Genomic DNA, 19,291 nt, shown 5'->3' on the forward strand with positions numbered 1-19,291 from the left:
TGGTTATTAAACATTGCCAACCTACTGTCTTTATTCTGAGGTTATGATTTCAATGACACCATATTCTTGTGTTCTTTTTCAGGCCGCTCCAGTCCAAAGCGTTGAAATGTTGACACAATATTATTGTTATTCAACGTTGAGTGAAACTTTAACAGTCCCGTGTCTTGAGGTAGGCGTTTATCCGACTGGCAACGTTTGCAGCCACAACCAGCAACATTAATTTATGTTTAAATAGCGCATTCAATGAAAGACAATTCATTTTGAATGTTTCAGTTTCACGGATATAAATCGGCGAGTCCATACTCTCAAGTTACCACAGCCACACAGTCATAATTGGCTATAGTAAAAATTAAAACAGAAATGTGCTTTTTGGTCTTAATTTAAGGTTAGCGTTATGCATAAGGTTAACAGTGTGGTTAGGTTTTAAATCATATTTTAAGAAGATACATTGTCGAAATAGGCGGTTTTTATGACTTTTTGGCTGTGGTAACTAGTGACGATCCCATATTGAGATTACAAAAATGCAGAGCCAGGTCACATGTGTCTCTATCCAATCAGATTCCCTAGGCGGAGTCTGTCATGCCTACTGCAGTACAATCGTTTTTCACCACAATAAAATATCCAGCTACTTAGTCGCGTAGGATCTCTGTTAAATGAATGTGTAATTGTTGTTACAATGTATCGTCTCTTTATGGATATTTTGTTTACGTTGACAGAGTAATAGTCAGGCGGCACAGGGGTCTATCGTATGCAGTATTCGCATAATGCTTCCAATGCCTAGTGTCGATGGGGACATTTTTGACTGTGTTCAACGAGGGAACGTTGAACATTGTGCACATATTATTCAACATGATCGATCTATCCTCAAAGAGAAAGGTAAGGATTACCTATGCATGTTTGGAGTATGCATTAGCCTATATAATTTACTGCACACACATTTGGGGAAAATGGGGGATGGATTCTTTTTTTCCAACTAGCCTAGCTCTACCCGACTGTAGCCTATTCCAATGTCACTTCCGGGAAAGGTGCTTACCATACCATTATTCTAGGGAATGTGTTATTACTTTCTGTAGTTAAATGCTGAATAAAAAGGATGTCAGTAAAGATGTCTGTCGTCAGATCTTTACCATTAGCATGTATTACCCAGTCACTTAGTTGCATCAAATATGCATGAGTAAATTGCTTTGGTACAGGCAGCAGATTTTGCTTTATATAACCAATCTAACTATCTTAAAACTACTGGCCATATTAGGCCTAGTTTTAATTATGTCAAGTTTTAACAATGGCAAGTTGATGACACCTGACTGCTGATGTCTCCTTGTCATAGAGAGCGATACCTTAACTTGTCTGTGTTTTATCAATGATCTGAGATGGGTAGTTGTTCAGTCTATTCTCTCAGACACTTTTCAGCTCCTGACTGTAGTAAAGAGACAATAGTAGGCCTACTGCTCTTTGGGTGGTTAGGGAGTGACACTATCTCAAAGTAATAGTATAAATGTGATCATTTACAGTCATAGTACTTGAAGCATCTTTAAACACCAACATTTATTTTACTGTGAGATGTTCAATATCTTCTCTATAGTTCTTCAGTCAAGACTGTCTCCTTTTAACAGCAAAACACAGGCTTTTCACGCTGATGAGACTTGTCGTGTGTGTGTGTGTGTGTGTAGGTTGGGGTGGTTTTAGTCCTCTCCACTTTGCGTGCCTCCATGGTAACCGTGCCATGGTTGACATGTTGCTAAGCAACGGAGCTGACCCCAACCTGACCTGTGATGCAGGAATGACAGCCTTCCATTTCGCCTGCAGGTCAGTAAACACTGATTGGACTGGGTAAGCCCCACTATCCACTCCTATTAAATCTGTGGAAAGGGACTAGGGGAAGAGCGTTGGGCCCCTGTAAGGGCTGTGACGGGCATGGAATTTTGGGTGAAGGTAATTGACTAGCCAAATGACTGCGGTCACCGTAATGACCGTTCAAATATAAAAAATAAATAAATGAAGACACATTTTCTCATAGAATGAATAGAACTGGTGTACCCATTCAAGTCAATGATGGTGTAATGGGTGGCCATTGGGAGTGTACCCATAGGAGCAAAGCTGGAAGTTAAAGTAGGAAGTAAAAGCAGAACATTTACCCATCAATATTTGCTTTGATTTGTTGATTCAACTCAACTGACATTATAAAAAATACATTCCATTGCATGAGCCACATCATCATTTGAATGAACATTTTACATTACCATGGAAATTATTGCATCACAATTACCAGGCAGCAATTGCGAGTGTACCCATGAGTTTACCAGTCAAATTACCGGGGTTAAAGGTTCCAACCCTGTTCTATTCATTCTGTTTCTATGTGTGCTGCTGCTGCAGGGAGTGGGGCGTTGCCTAGGAAACCAAAGACTCGTTTGCTACAACACCTTGCTTGTTTCAGCAAGGAGCAACAACGTTTCATCACGTTGTTAAGAGTCCATGTTACAGCAGTTATTTTATTTTCATGATGGTCTTCATCCGTAACCGTTGGTTATATGGTAATTGTGTCAGCCCAAGGCACCTGGAGCAGAAATGCCGCTCTCTTCTAGAAATTCCCCTCTCTTCTTCTCTCTGAAGTGTGCATTCATACAGTCACCCTCATGGATGTAAATGGAGAGGACTGGTGTAAGAAATATGGTTAAACCTCCCTCCAGCCTGTACTTACATCAATCCAATGCTTTTAAATGCTTGAGGGGGAGTGACTGAGTATGCACTTCAGGGAGAAATGGAATTGTACTACTATTTAATGCTATTAATATGTTATTGATGGTAATGTATCTGTCTCTCTAGGCATGGTAATGTATACGTGATGCACCAGATGATGCAGCATGGAGCTGACCTGCGCATGGTAGACCATCAGGGCAAAACCGCCCTACACCATGGAGTATGTGGAGGGAACATGTAAATACACACACACACACACATACACACATAAACAGACATTAACACACACACATAGCTGCATAATGTTATATATTATATATCAACTTCATCCCAAGCCGACAGATTTTAATTCTCCATCATTAAAATGTTTTGTTTGTTGTTTAACTTTTTATGCACTTTAGAATTCTTTGAAAAGCACGATACAAGTAAAAAAAAATATGTGTGTGTGTATATATACTGAACCAAGATATAAACGCAACAATCTAAATGCAACCATTTAAAAGATTTTTACTGAGTTACAGTTCATATAAGTAAATCATTACATTTAAATAAATTCATTAGGCCCTAATCTATGGGTTACACATGACTGGGCAGGTGCGGGCATGGGTGGGCCATGGGTGCCCAGGCCCACCCACAGGGCAGCCAGACCCAGCTACAAACGGGCTTTATTACAGACAGAAATACTCCTCAGCAAACCCCCTCCCTCCCCTCAGATGATCCCACAGGTGAAGAAGCCGGATGTGGAGGTCCTGCGGTGGCGTGTTTACACGTGGTCTGTGGTTGTGAGGCCGTTTGGACTCACTGCCAAATCCTCTAAAATGACGGAGGCGGCTTGTGGTAGAGAAATTAACATTCAATTCTCTGGCAACAGCTCAGGTGGACAGTCCTGGAGTCCCTCAAAACTTGAGACATCTGTGGCATGGTGTGGTGTGACAAAATGGCACATTTTAGAGTTGCCTTTTATTGTCCCCAACACAAGGTGCACCTGTGTAACGACCATTCTGTTTAATCAGCTTTTTGATATGCCACACCTGTCACATGGATGGATCATCTTAGGAAAGAGAAATGCTCACCAACAGAGATGTTGGGGGGGTGGGATGTTTATTTGAGCTCATGATACATGGGAATAACACTTTACATGTTGCGTTTATAGACGGTACATTCTGAAAGTATTCAGACCCCTTGACCTTTTCCACATTTTGTTGCATTACAGCCTTATTCTAAAATGGATTAAATATAAAATGTCCCTAATCAATCTACACACAATACCCAATAATGACAAAGCGAAAACAGGTTTTTAGAAATGTTTGCAAAATTTAAAAAATCTACAGAAATGTACATACGTATTCAGACCCTTTGCTATGAGGCTCGAAATTGAGCGGTGCATTCTGTTTCCCTTGATCATCCTTGAGATTTTTCTACAACTTGGACATGATTTGGAAAGGCATACACCTGTCTATATAAGGTCCTACAGTTTGCAGAGTATGTCAGAGCATAACCCTTCTCTGGGGAGAAGGGCCTTGGTCAGGGAGATGACCAAGAACCAGCTGGTCACTTCAACATAGCTCCAGAGTTCCTCTGTGGAGATGGGAGAACCGAAGGACAATCAGGCCTTTATGGTGGAGTGGCCAGAAAGGAGCCACTCCTCTGTAAAAGGCACATGACAGCCTGCTTGGAGTTTGCCAAAAGGACACCTAAAGGACTCTCAGACCATAAGAAACAAGATTCTCTGGTCTAATGAAACCAAGATTGAACTATTTGGCCTGAATACCAAGCATCACGTCTGGAGGAAACCTTGCACCATCCCAACAGTGCAGCATCATGCTGTGGGGATGTATTTCAGCAGCAGGAACTGGGAGACTAGTCAAGATCGAGGGAAAGATGAACAGAGCAAAGTATAAAGAGATCCTTGATGAAAACCTACTCAGAGTGGTCAGGACCTCAGACTGGGGTGAAGGTTCACCTTCCAACAGGACAACACACAGCCAGCACACAGCCAAGAGAACGCAGGAGTGGCTTTGGGACTGCATGTCCTTGAGTGGCCCAGCCAGAGCCCAGACTTGAACCCGATCAAACATCTCTGGAGAGACCTGAAAATAGCTGTGCAGTGACGCGCCCCATCCAACCTGACAGAGCTTGAGAGGGTCTGCAGAGAAGAATGGGAGAAACTCCCCAAATACAGGTGTGTCACGCTTGTAGTGTCATACCCAATAAAACTTGAGGCTGTAATCACTGCCAAAGGTGCTTCAACAAAGTACTGAGTAAAGGGTCTGAATACTTATGTAAGTAAATGTAAAAATGTTTTTGTTTTTTTATACATTTGCAAACATTTCTAAAACCTGTTTATGACTCGTTTCAGGAAACTAGGCTTTTTGGGGTGGGGGGGGGTAGAAATGCTTTCTGTAATATGTGAACTTTCATGTGCCTAAGTAGCAAACCTGTATGCCATCTGTAAATACAAATACAATTGTTAAATTATGAGCCTAGTTGGTTTAGCCACAGAAAAAGTCAGCAACCTTCCCACTAGCCATGATTTTCTGAGATAAGGAGTGGGCTGGACATGCTGATGAGTTTGGATTGGTCTGCCATGTAGCATGCTTCTGTCTATTTGAGCTGGTCAGTATGTGTAGGTAAAATAAGGGCAACCATGGCATCCGTGACAGAGAGGGAGACGCGTCCATCCATGTATACAGATAGTCTAGCTACAGTGGTTCTTCCTTTAAAAGTTACGAGCTTGTGCCTCGCTGTTAGTGGTAGATGGTGGCATTCTGTCATTACACCACACTATCACAAGGGGGAGTTAGAACGCTGATCTGTTGGTAGTCTAAACTGTGGCAATTAATGGAGCCGTTTTCAGTCTAAGAGTCTCTTCTCTGGTACTAGAGTCCTGTATCAGGCAGCAACAAAAAAACTGTCGGTGGTCCTGGAGTTAAGAGAGAACTTGGGTAAATACAATGGGTAATTTAACTTGATATTTGAACTGACGATTTCTGAAAAATAGCCACGGTGGGCTTTTGGTTTCTCTCCCTCTAAAAACAGAAATGAATCATTCTAAATAAGTAACTGGCTTTATTTACAAATGAGTAAGAATGTCTCAGCCCATGTTCAAGAATGGCCTTTTTCCCTTTATTCAGATTACAATCTCTCACTTTCGGTTATTTGAAACGAAATCCTGTCCAAAATATATATATTTTTTTTAAACAAGCCATAGAAAGTTGGTTGCAATTTCAGTAAAATAAAAATTTTAAATAAAAAGTAAGAACTTGTCTGTCGGCCCTGCATTAAAGACCAAAATTATTTAAAGAAAATTGTGATGAATGCAAATATATACCAGTTTAATTTAAGGACCAAAAAATTGACAGCTGTGCCATATAGATTGCAAAATAGTTTGGGAGAGATTTTCGATGTACCAATGTACCAAGAATGTTTTCAGTAGATTTTTAGATAAATTGTAGTCTTACCGTAGGCGACATGAGTCTCACTAGTGTTGAGTAATGTGTTGTAGGTATTTTATTTATTTGTTTATTTATTTTTATTTAACCTTTATTTTACTACATAAAGGTCTACTTACTCTTCTGGTGTCTAGACCCAGTTTATGCCCTCATTTACAATGCAATCCTGGGCGGCGGTATGTTTGGGTCATTGTCTGTATTTGGAGAATAAAAAAATAAATTTATCCTTAAAGACAAAATTAGGTACAATAATAGAAATATACATGTAAATAGGCCTAAACGGAACAAAATATTGCTATAATTCTACTTTGAAAGAAACCATGTGTACCCAGAAACACCTCTCTGACGTAGGGTCCAGCGTATTTCTTGATGATTTCTTCCTCAAAGAAATCTCGAGCCATGATACCTGAAAAATGAGGCAACAGTGAATTATTGTGGAGCACATAGCAGTCCGTGAGGTGTAGGCTACAGTATTTTGTATACCTTTGGCTTTGTAAATAGCTAAACTTACCATCAAAAATCAAATATGGGCCTGGTCCCTGGCGAGAAATTTACTGGCAGCTTCATTAAATAGTACCAGCAAAACACTAGTCTCAATGTCAACAGTGAGAGGCGACTCTGGGATGCTGGCCTTCTAGGCAGAGTTCCTCTGTCCAGTGTCTGTGTTCTTTTGCCCATCTTAATCTTTTCTTTTTATTGGCCAGTCTGAGATATGGCTTTTTCTTTGCAACTCTGCCTAGAAGGCCAGCATCCCAGAGGACTTGTGTGGCTTCTGTTTCTCAAACTAGACACTCTAATGTACTTGTTCAGTTTTACACCGGGGCCTCCCACTCCTCTTTCTATTCTTTCTATTTTATTCCATTAAAAACATTCTGCTACCATGGTCATTTACAACATTAACAATGTCTACACTGTATTTCTGATCAATTTGATGTTATTTTAATGGCCAAAACATGTGATTTTCTTTCAAAAACAAGGACATTTCTAACTGACCCCAAACTTGAACGGTGGTGTGTGTGATTTATATAAAATGTCTTTACCAAGCCTTTCTATAAGTCCACCCGGTTTCTTCAACTGTCTTCTGACTGTGATTAAAGCGATGGTGACATTGTGCCTTGATGCCAGCAGATTCCAGATGGCCTTTGCCGATCGTTCATCTTCATCCATCAGTGAGTTGATGGCTTGAATAGTCTCGCTAGAAATGGAATACCACGGTTGATGCTGTGTTTTTGGTTGATGGTCAATATTAAAAATAGTCAAATGCATTTGTGAATTAAATCGCTTTATTGTTGATTTTTTTAGGCTCCTTTCTCTTCTCTGTGCTGGAGTTCTTTGAAGAATAAAGTAGGCTAATGAAGGCAACAAATTGTTGCTTACTGGAACACGCAATGTCATCCAATTGTTATAATAGGATTTGAAGCAATAGCCTACCCGCGTGTGGCCAACTATTTCAGACAAGCATCGGGACTGGTCTTGATGAATCTATTTTTAATTATAGATTTTTATTTGCACTGAATCTCAGTTAGTAGCCTACTCCCGACCAGTTACTTTGTACAGCGCCAATTTTTAAAAGCCAGTCACTGTTTCCCCCCCACCTCCCCGTGTTAACAAAACTTTTTCTCTATTTCTTATTCCCACCTTTCCCTCAGCTACACATTAATGGCTCTTCCTATAACGTCTGCCTCCATCTAATCCTTGTTTAGTGTTACATCTGACAAACAGTGCCTGATTCAGAATCATTTTTTGTTTTTCTTGGAATGGAAACACCATAATGTTAATCAAATTAATTAAACTACATTTCTTAAAATCAATCCCATATACTATGTTCTTACAAAAAAAGTTTTAAAATTCTCTAGTACAGCCAATATTAAAAACAGTCAAACACTTCTCAAAGATATCCTCTGGTGGTCAAACTAGCACTAACTAGCATTAATGGCAACAATAGCTGACACTTAAATAACGTGCCATAGAATTTTGCGGCAGCCCGCAAGCTGTGCTGCAGTACGACGCAACTTTTAAAAGAAGAACCACTGTAGCTACATTTTCAGGTATTACACATTTCAATTTTTTTCAAAGTAATTTTAATTTAAAGTTAGTGTACTGTTGGCTATCTAACTAACATTAGCTGGCTGGCTCGCTAGCTAACGTTACACATATGGTCTGTGTAGTAATATTATTCGTATCTCAGCCATTTGCTTTGGTAGTTATAGCCTAATGTTAGCTAGCTAACATTAAACCTGGTTCGTTAGCTACCTGCAGATTCATGCAGGGTAGTAACGTCATGAGTTGGGATTATGGTTCATTGTTTAGCTAGCTAGCAACATGTCTTAACAAAAGACTCCACTATGCAAGTAACCATTTCAAAAGAATGTTCATGATGTCACTGGGACAACTGTTGATAGTAAATTCTCTCTGGCTATCTACTCCCCCGATTTTGGGGGCACTCTCGTCTGAGTGTGCCAGAGAGCAGAATAACTGATGAAAAAGTGTCATTAAATTGTTGCCAGCAGCACAGTTGCTGTCACCAACACCCTGAATAACATAAAACAGCCTAACCAGCTCTGCTAGGGCGAATAAAAGGGTCAGAGTGAGCTGTTCTCTTATTTGTGTCTGGAAGTAGCTAGCCAACGTTAGCCAGTTAGCTTGGGTGCTTGACTGCTGTTATTAGTACAGAATGCTCAGATCAACCCTACTCCTCGGCCAGAGCATCCAGTGTGCACTCTGAATTCTCTGAGAGCGAAACGCTCTGAATTGACAAATTGATAATCTGACAACGCTCTGAGTTTACGGGCGGGGCTAAAGCTTAAGAGGGTGTGAACGATGCTGAATGGTTGTAGACAAAGAAGAGCTCTCCAGTAGGTGTACCAAAATATTCAACAGCCATTTTCTCAAAATTCAGTTTTATCAAGTTTCAAAGCAGAATTACTTTCCCATTGTTCCTCAAATGTAGTGAATAAAATAAAATTTTATAGCTCGGAGTCTCTACTTTGTCCAATGTAAGAAACACCATTTCACATTTTGCTACATAAGACCGATTTGAGCCAGTCGGTCACATTTTTGCTTTACCATTATGGTGTATTGTGTGTAAATTGATGAGGGGAAAAAATATATTTAATCCATTTTAGAATAAGGCAGTAATGTAACAAAATGTGGAAAAAGTCAAGGGGTTCTTCAGTATACTGTATATATATATAGTGCATAAGTGACATGATGTCATAACATATGAGATATGATATTCATAAACTATATACATAAAGAGTCACACACTGTAATATATATATATATTATTTATATATAAATACAGTGGCAAGAAAAAGTATGTGAACCCTTTGGAGTTACCTGGATTTCTGCATAAATTGGTCATAAAATTGTATCTGATCTTCATCTCAGTCGCAACAATACACAAACACAGTGTGCTTAAACTAATAACACACAAGCAATTATACATTAATTCCTTTATTGAACACACCATGTAAATATTCACAGTGCAGAGTGGGAAAAGTATGTGAACCCTTGGATTTAATAACTGGTTGTCCCTCCTTTAGCAGAAATAACCTCAACCAAACATTTTCTGTAGTTGCGGATCAGATCTGCATAATGGTCAGGGGGAATTTTGGACCATTCCTCTTTACAAAACTGTTTCAGTTCAGCAATATTTTTGGGATGTCTGGGGTGAACTGCTCTTTTGAGGTCATACCACATCATCTAAATCGGGTTGAGGTCAGGACTCTCCAGAAGGCGTATTTTCTTCTGTTGAAGCCATTCTGTTACTTCAGTGTTATGGGTCGTTTTCCTGTTACATCACCCAACTTCTGTTGAGCTTCAATTGGCGGACAGATATCCTTACATTCTCCTGCAAAATGTCTTGATAGCAAGCTGTCCAGGCCCTGAGGCAGCAAAGCAGCCCCAAACCATGATAATCCCTCCACCATACTTTACAGTTGGAATGAGGTTTTGATGTTGGTGTGCAGTGCCTTTTCTCCTCACATAGTGTTGTGTGTTTCTTCCAAACAACTCAACTTTAGTTTAATCTGTCCACAGAATATTTTGCCAGTAGCGCTGTGGAACATCCAGGTGCTCTTTTGCGAACTTCAGACTTGCAGCAATGTTTCTTTTGGACCGTAGTGGCTTTGTCTGTGGTGTCCTCACATGGAACACCATTATTCATTAGTGTTTTACGTATCGTAGACTCGTCAACAGACATGTGAGCATGTTCCATAGATCTCTGTAAATCTTTAGCTGACACTCCAGGATTCTTCTTAACCTCATTGAGCATTCTGCTCTGTGCTCTTGCAGTCCTCTTTGCAGGATGGCCTCTCCTAGGTAGCGTAGCAACAATGCTGAACTCTCTCCATTTATAGACAATTTGTCTTACTGTAGACTGATGAACATCAAGACTTTTAGAGATACTTTTGTAACCCTTTCCAGCTTTATGTAAGTCAACAATTCTTAATTTGAGGACTTCTGAGATATCTTTTATCCGAGGTGTGGTTCACATCAGGCACTGCTTGTTGTGAATAGCAAACTCACATTTTGTGAGTTTTATAGGGCAGAGCAACTTTAACCAACATCTCCAATCTCGTCTCATAGATTGGTCTCCAGGTTAGCTGACTCCTACTCAAATTAGCTTTTGGAAAAGTCATTATCCAAGGGGTACACATACTTTTTCTAACCTACACTGAATGTTTAAATTATTTATTCAATATAGACATGAAAAGTACAATAATTTGTGTGTTATTAGTTTAAGCACACTGTGTTTATCTATTGTTGTGACTTAGATGAAGATCAGATCACATTTTATGACCAATTTATGCAGAAATCCAAAGGGTTCACATACATACAGTGGGGCAAAAAAGTATTTAGTCAGCCACCAATTGTGCAAGTTCTCCCACTTAAAAAGATGAGAGAGGCCTGTAATTGTCATCATAGGTACACTTCAACTATGACAGAAAATCACATTGTAGGATTTTTTTATGAATTTATTTGCAAATTATGGTGGAAAATAAGGTATTTGGTCAATAACAAAAGTACATTTTTTATTGTTATAAATTCATTCAGAATTATATAAAAGCCCCTTAGGATCTGTGAGAATATCTCATGGAAAATCCTCTAAATGTAATTATTGGCGGAGAGTCACATCATTGAAAAAATATTTGCCGATATACTGTAGGCCTACCACAGGCCATAGGAGTCTCACTAGTGTTGAGTAATGTTCTGTTAAAAATGGTGTAGGTCTTATTTATTTAAGGAGCATATTGAAGTTAGAAGCAAAAATCTATTATTTATTTTAGCACTATTTCAGCAAGGTTTCGCTCTGTACTGAGGCAAACATGGGGACTGGTCTTGATAAATCAATGAGATTTAAATTTTCACTTAATCTCCGTTTGAGTATTAGAACATTCGGGTGCAAAAATGTTATGCCCTTAGTGTAACCTTTATTTAACTAGGCAAGTCAGTTAAGAACAAATTCTTATTTACAAGGACAGCCTACTCCTTCCCCCGTTGTACAGCGCCATATTTTACATTCCATTCACATGGAAACCCTGAGTGTTTTGTTTTTCTCTGAATAGAAACACCATAATATTAAACAAATATATTAAGCCAAATGTCTTATTAAAATCAATCCCATATACTATGTTATTACAAAAAGGTTTTAAATTCTCTGTCAATGCCAATGCAGAAGACTATCAAATGATTCTCAAAGATGCCCTCTGGTGCTCACACTAGCAATAACTTGTATTAACAGAAAAAATGTCTGACAAATAAATAATGTGCCGCAGAATGCTGCAGCAGCCCGCAAGGTGTACCGCTGTATGACGCAACTTTGAAAGGAGGAACCACTGTACACTGCGTCTCACAAAGACACGGCTGTTGGAACCAAACATCTCAAATTTGGACTCATTATATATATACATTATTATTATTAAGGACAGATTTCCACCGGTCTAATGTCCATTGCTCATGTTTCTTGGACCAAGCAAGTCTCTTCTTATTATTGGTGTCCTTTAGTAATGGTTTCTTTGCAGCAATTCGATCATGAAGGCCTGATTCATGCAGTCTCCTCTGAACAGTTGATGTTGAGATGTGTCTGTTACTTGAACTCTGTGAAGCATTTATTTGGGCTGCAGTCTGATGTGCAGTTAACTCTAATAAACATATCCTCTGCAGCAGAGGCAACTCTGGGTCTTCCTTTCCTGTGGTGGTCCTCATGAGAGCCAGTTTCTTCATAGCGCTTGATGGTTCTTGAAATTTTCTCACCTTCATGTCTTAAAGTAATGATGACTGTCGTTGTCTTTGTTTATTTTGGCTGTTCTTGCAATAATATGGACTTAGCTCTATTTGGTAAAAGCCTATCTTCTGTTTACCATCCCTACCTCACAACACAACTGATTGGCTCAAAAAAAAAGAAGAAAAAAAAGACAAATTAACTTTTAACAAGGGACACCTGTTAATTGAAATGCATTCCAGGTGACTACCTCATGAGGATGGTTGAGAATGCCAAGAGTGTGCAAAGCTGTCATCAAGGCAAAGGGTGGCTACTTTGAAGAATCTCAAATATAAAATATATTTTGATTTGTTTAACACTTTTTTTGATTACTACATGATTCCTTGTGTATTTCATAGTTTTGATGTCTTCATTATTCTACATTGTAGAAAATAGTAAAACAAATAAAGAAAAACCTTTCAATGAGTATGTGTTTCCAAACGTTTGACTGGTACTGTATATAGCGTGTGCGACCCTCCATTTATATTTATAGCTTACTGTTAGTTTTCAGAGTCAGTACCTCTACATAAAATTATTTTCTCTGGGTGTGCTCCAGCTCCAGCTTTTTATTATACACACGCATGCACACACATCAAAACACACACGCTCTAACCCCGAGTTGTGTCTCCCAGTGTAGCGATGCAGTACCTGTGGGAGACAGGACTGTTTAGGTGGTGTGATGGAGACATGTACCATGTTACACCTCTACACCTGGCTGCTGATACTGGCAACACTGAGGTGGTCCGTTACCTGCTCCGAGGAAAGGTGAGACATACACACTTGCTTGGTAAGTAAGTCCGATGATGACTTTCATGTTTCACTTCTATTGGGGAGTTTTGCTATGGAGTTTTCCTTAGAGTTCCGTTCCTCAAATCACATTATCTCTTACGAACAGGGCATGTAAGATTGTGGGTCGTGTACCAATAATATCTCCTTTCTCCTAAAAGCATTGGATTTGTGGAGGCATGGGCAATCTGGAGTTCCCACCATATTTATTATACCATATTTATTATTCATATGAGTGAAGGGATGGAGATTGCATACTTATCGTGTCCTCTCTTGGTGACGACTGACTGCACCTGAGATGGCCACTGTCCTCGGTTATGTGGTGCTGACTTTCTAGTGGACGTCGCTGTCCACTAGAATGGTGCTGAATCTCTGTGACATGCGCTCTTTGCTGAAAGATCTGGAGCCCGATGGAGCCCTCGGCAGTAGTATCCTTCAGCGTTTTAGGATTGTTGCTGCACTGTTTTAAAGTATTTTTTGTTTGTGTGTGTGGCAGAGGTGTATGGTGGAGACTGTGGATGAGGATGGGTTGACAGCGGTCCATGTGGCAGCTGAGAGGGGCTGTGTAGAGGTGTGTTGGACACTGTTACAGAGATCCGGCTTCAGGATGCTGCACTTGAAGACCTATAGCGGACACACGCCTCTGGACCTCTGCAGGCAGGGAAAGACATTCAGGTGGGTCCCAATATCTATAACATTTACCTTCAAATTGGTTTTGTTCATTAGGCACAAAACGGGAAAAAACTGACCAAAATGTAATTTTTATTTTCATCTTGTGAAACATTTTTTAAACGTTTTCCATTGTGTAACCTAATGAATACAACCCAGGAATTGTATTCCACTGTCAACGTCTTCTGTCCTTCTAACTGTCCCATTGCCATACCGTCACCTGAAACATCAGTTTAACATTTTAACCATCTTTATTATGTTGGGGTTGTATTTCCACAGACACTTGCAGCTGACCAAACTACTGACCCGCTACATGAGGGAGCCACCATTCAACAAACCTGATGAGTCCCACCGTAAGTGCTGAGGCTGTGATAAGTTTAACTGTAATGAACATTGTGTGACATTGAATTGTGTTTCTCTGTATAATTGTGTGTATGCGTGGGTCTCTCTCTCTGGGTGTGTGTGTTTGCGCGTGCATGCATCCAGTCCTTTACTACTGGACGTTATTCTTCCCATGTCTGATTGGAGGAGCTATTCTGATTATCGCAACAATGTTGGGGGGCTACGGAGGGATAACGTGCGCCGTCCTCTTCCCCTGGCTGGCCAGGAGTATATTTTCCCAGTTCCACCGCATGACGACCTACCAGAGGTATAGACACTGTGTATCTGCACTATACAGTAAATTAATCCATTGTATTGGTCTTTGTTCCATTACCTGTCCTATGTTGTGTTGCAGGTTGGCCAACCCCGTCTACCTAGGGACTGTGATAGCTGGATTGTTCCACTCTCTAGTCTGCTTCTACTATAGAATACTACCGCCTAATATCCTTTATATTACAGTGATAGTATATTACCTAATATCATGTACTGCCTAATTCTATTACAAAGTATATACTTTTCACATACATTGAATGCCTGATGAAGACTGTGGCTTTAACCAAATCAAATTGCAAATCTTGCTAGTGACTGTAGTTACTGGAGGTTGTGGTCAATTATTCTGTAGCTGAATTATGATAAATATTCTTTACACTGACTATCCATCATACATCATATGTATGTAGCCTACATCTAGTATATTTAAGCAATAATGCACGAGGGGGTGTATATGGCCAATATACCACGGCTAAGGGCTGTTCTTCTGCACGACGCAATGCAGAATGCCTTGATTACAGCCCTTAGCTGTGGTATATTGGCTGCATACCACAAACATCCAAGGGGCCTTATTGCTCTTATAAACTGGTTACCAACGTAATTACAGCAGTAAAATAAATGTTTTGTCATACTCTTGGTATATGGTCTGTTATACCACGGCTGTCATCCAATCAGCATTCAGGGCTCGAACCACCCAGTTTATAATGTTGGTTGAGTCTTAACCCACTGTGACGCTTGTGGGGTGATGGTGTCCTGGGTCATGTGTCGCTGGTCCAGTTCTCTGTGGTTCTGGTCTTGTTCTGGATGGTTCTAACCCAGGATCCTGGAGAGTTGGGACCGGGAGATGCAGATCCTCGCTACTCCTCCATAACAGACCTGCTGGAGAACAACCAGAATCCTCAGAGGTTCTGCATCTACTGTGAGGTGAGAAGAACCAGTCAATCAAATCTTTATTATGAGTTGAAACAGACAGAGGTTCTGTATCTACTGTAACATGAGGAGAGCAAGTTTAAGTTAGTGTTGCAGCTGAGAATTGAGTTGTGGCCAGTTTATCCTGCCCTCCTTTTGTCATGGTATTATAGTGGCGACTATAGTAAGTGTTGATTGGGCAATGCATGCTAAGTTGACTCGTCAATCCTCAATATTCTTGAACGAAACTGTGCACATCCACAGAGAACTACATTCCCTAAATGCTCATCAAAGAGCGCCTCGATCCATTCAGCAGTTTTCTTTTACGAAGATAGGTTTATGGCATTCTGCCATTTCTAGTTAACTCAAATTTGGCATATTTATATATGATATGATTATAGAAAAGATTAGTATTTCTCACTGCTATTCCCTCTCTCTCCATCTAGTTGTTCCAGCCAGACCATACTAAACACTGTAAATTGTGTGATGTGTGTGTGAGGGATTACGACCACCACTGCCTGTTCCTGAACCGCTGTGTTGGCGGTGGCAATCACCGCCTCTTCATCATCTTTATCCTCTCCATGGCCACAGCACACTTCCTTTTCATTGCCGTGGCAACTTACCACCTGTATGTGGTCGTGGTGTCCCTCGAGGACCAGTCATTGGTTAGGGCAGTAGCTGCACAGTTCTGGGTGGTCTCCCTGACGATAATGAACGTTCTGACAATCCTTTGGGAGGTGTGGTTGTTGACGGAACAGTTTGACGCCATCGCCATTGGGACTACCACCTACTTCAAACCTACCTGCGAGACTCGGCCACGGTCGCTAGGACAACGCTGGACAGCGGTGCTTACCTTCCTATTGGAGGGGAGGAGACGGTTAGATTATGGACTCACGGGGGACAAGATCTCCATAGACATTTAGATAATATGGACTCTAAAACCTATGGTGAAATGAAGAACAATGTATATTTTGTCAGTTTTCCATTCTTAAAACCAGCTGGATCTTCTAGCCTGTTTGAGCTAAAGCCTAGGCATTACCTCGGGAAGCAAATACCGCTATTAAACATATAACAAGTGGTGTGTAGACCAGAATGAGTTCTAAGAGATCTTAACATTAGAGATAACATGTTACTTAGATTGTCTTTTGAGAGTGCGGTCGTAAACATGTCTGTTAAACATTATACTGGAACATACACTGCCGTTCAAAAGTTTGGGGTCACATAGAAATGTCCTTGTTTTTGAAAGAAAAGCACATTTTTTTTGTCCATTTAAATAACATCAAATTGATCAGAAGTACAGTGTTGACATTGTTAATATTGTAAATGACTATTGTAGCTGGAATGGAATATCTACATAGGCGTGCAGAGTCCCATTATCAGCAAACATCACTCCTGTGTTCCCATGACACATTGTGTTAGCTAATCCAAGTTGAGCATTTTAAAAAGGCTAATTGATCATTAGAAAACCCTTTTGCAATTATGTTAGCACAGCTGAAAACTGTTGTCCTGATTTTAAAGAAGCAATAAAACTGTCCTTCTATAGACTAGTTGAGTATCTGGAGCATCAGCATTTGTGGGTTCAATTACAGGCTCAAAATGGCCAGAAACAAAGATCTTTCTTCTGAAACTCGTCAGTCTATTCTTGTTCTGAGAAATTGAAGGCTATTCCATACGAGAAATTGCCAAGAAACTGAAGATCTCGTACAACGCTGTGTACTACTCCCTTCACAGAACAGTTTAAACTGTCTCTAACCAGAATAGAAAGAGGAGTGGGAGGCCCCGGTGTTCAACTGAGCAAGAGGACAAGTACATTCGTGTGTCTAGTTTGAGAAACAGACGCCTCACAAGTCCTCAACTGACAGCTTCATTAAATAGTACCCACAAAACACCAGTCTCAACGTCAACAGTGAAGAGGCGACTCCGGGATGCTGGCCTTCTGATAATGGGCATATGTAGATATTCCATATAAAGAAATCAGCCGTTTCCAGCTACAATAGTCATTTACAACATTAACAATGTCTACACTGTATTTCTGATCAATTTGATGTTATATTAATGAACAAAACAAAATTTTCTTTCAAAAACAAGGACATTTCTAAGTGATCCCAAACTTTTGAAAGGTAGTGTGGGTATTGAAAAATGTATACTTTTAATATATAGACTATAGTAGAATGAATGTGGAAATCTTGCCAGCGAACAAACCAACATCAAACTCCTCACATAACACACTGACTTAACCCCTGTCTGTCTTGGTAAGCATTTCCTATGTATGCATTTGGAGCTAGTTCTCTGTTTTATGTGATGCTCTGAGCTATTTTAAAGCCAACAGTACTTATACAACGATGTAGCTAGTTTATGAATTTTGTGACTGATTTTGTCTGGCCTGTGAAGGATCCCACTATTTAACTAGTATGTCCTGTGGGGTCCATTCTCTGTTTCACATTTTAATGCACTGATGTATTTTAAAACTGTTTCATTGGAGATAACTGTTCACTTGAATTGTTACCTCAGTTTTTTTAATACTTCTCACTGGAACATTTATTTTTAACTTCGGTGTCATTGTTGTTTTAAATAAAAGTTCAATATGATGCAATGATGGTGCTTGCCTTTGTTATTGGTGGTGTAAACCGTTGGTAAGTGACTAGTGTTAGCTTATAACTGCAATGTCATTTGGATAATTGCATGCCCTTTGAGCTAAAAAGGCATTAGCACTAGGCACTAACGTAAGTCTTCAGGTCTCAGGCAACGTTACTTATTAGGCGAGAGGGGTTCACTGTGTGAAACATCCTTCGTGACACGTGTTATCATTAGATACCTCTCGTTACCTCTCTGACCTGCTCCTTTATAGCAAAACCACATCCAGTCATCTGCCATTACTATCACTGATTTCCTCAATATCCCACAGGGACATACCATAATACTACTAGATTACAGAGGATGAGGATTCAGTTGTCATCTCAGCCAGGTATGGTTGGGTAATGTATGTATCTGAGCAGTTTAGTCTTTTATGTCACATCATTTTATTGAATGTCCTCTATGGCCTGCTCTATGTACAGGGTGTTTACGATGGGAGAAAGCAGTCTGTACAGGCCAGAAGACCTCTAACTCTCCATAACATCCATCCTGCCTCTGACAAGACATTTCCCTTTCTATTGCTGTGTTGATCTCTCTCCCTCTTTATTTCTCATGGTCTCTTTTTTCTCTTTTATTTATTTATGTCACCCTTATTTAACCAGGTAGGCTAGTTGAGAACAAGTTCTCATTTACAACTGCGACCTGGCCAAGATAAAGCAACGCAGTGCGACACAAACAACAACACAGAGTACCACATGGAATAAACACACATATAGAGAAAGTATATATACAGTGTGTGCAAATGAGGTAGGATAAGGGGGTAAGGCAATAAGTATGCCATAGTGGTGAAATTATTACAGTATGGCAAATTAAACACTGGGGTGATAGATGTGCAGAAGATGAGTGTGCAAATAGCAGTACTGGGGTGCAAAGGAGAATAATAAAATAACAACATGGTGATGAGGTAGTTGGATGGGCTATTTACAGATTGGCTATGTACAGGTGCAGTGATCTGTGAGCTGCTCTGACAGCTGGTGCTTAAAGCTAGTGAGGGAGATATGAGTCTCTTACTTACACGCACTCTCTATCTCCTCTCTCTCTCTCTCTCTCTCTCTCTCTCTCTCTCTCGCATACACACACAGTCCCTTAGTGTTCCTAGCATTCCATTCCAGCTGATCCTTGTCCATTAGCAAATCAAATCATGTAATGTTAATAATCTCTGTGTTAATTGGTGAGCTGGTCTGGCAGTGTGTTGCCTGGAAAACAACCTCTCAGTCATCGTCAACAA

The 19,291-nt window shown here is 40.1% G+C and overlaps 1 protein-coding gene across 1 annotated transcript; it reads left to right on the top strand.

Moving 5' to 3' along the window:
* The first annotated feature begins 569 nt into the window (after positions 1–569).
* Positions 570–16,713, top strand: LOC112252334 (palmitoyltransferase akr1). Its single transcript, XM_024423469.2, has 10 exons — positions 570–876; positions 1,671–1,806; positions 2,824–2,934; positions 13,047–13,179; positions 13,697–13,875; positions 14,149–14,222; positions 14,356–14,518; positions 14,606–14,691; positions 15,254–15,444; positions 15,876–16,713. The coding sequence occupies exons 1-10, from the start codon at positions 765–767 to the stop codon at positions 16,350–16,352; spliced, it is 1,662 nt and encodes a 553-aa protein (XP_024279237.1). The 5' UTR covers positions 570–764; the 3' UTR covers positions 16,353–16,713.
* Positions 16,714–19,291: the final 2,578 nt, after the last annotated feature.

This window comes from Oncorhynchus tshawytscha, linkage group LG01, assembly GCF_018296145.1.
Source record: "Oncorhynchus tshawytscha isolate Ot180627B linkage group LG01, Otsh_v2.0, whole genome shotgun sequence".
NCBI classification, from domain to species: Eukaryota; Metazoa; Chordata; class Actinopteri; order Salmoniformes; family Salmonidae; genus Oncorhynchus; species Oncorhynchus tshawytscha.

What these genes read in the sequence shown, in the direction of transcription:
- LOC112252334 (XM_024423469.2), top strand. Translation starts at nt 765, where the DNA reads ATGCTTCCAATGCCTAGTGTCGATGGGGACATTTTTGACTGTGTTCAA. An exon ending in ATCTATCCTCAAAGAGAAAG is followed by an intron (nt 877 to 1,670) that starts GTAAGGATTACC and finishes GTGTGTGTGTAG; the next exon opens with GTTGGGGTGGTTTTAGTCCT. An exon ending in CAAACCTGATGAGTCCCACC is followed by an intron (nt 14,223 to 14,355) that starts GTAAGTGCTGAG and finishes GCATGCATCCAG; the next exon opens with TCCTTTACTACTGGACGTTA.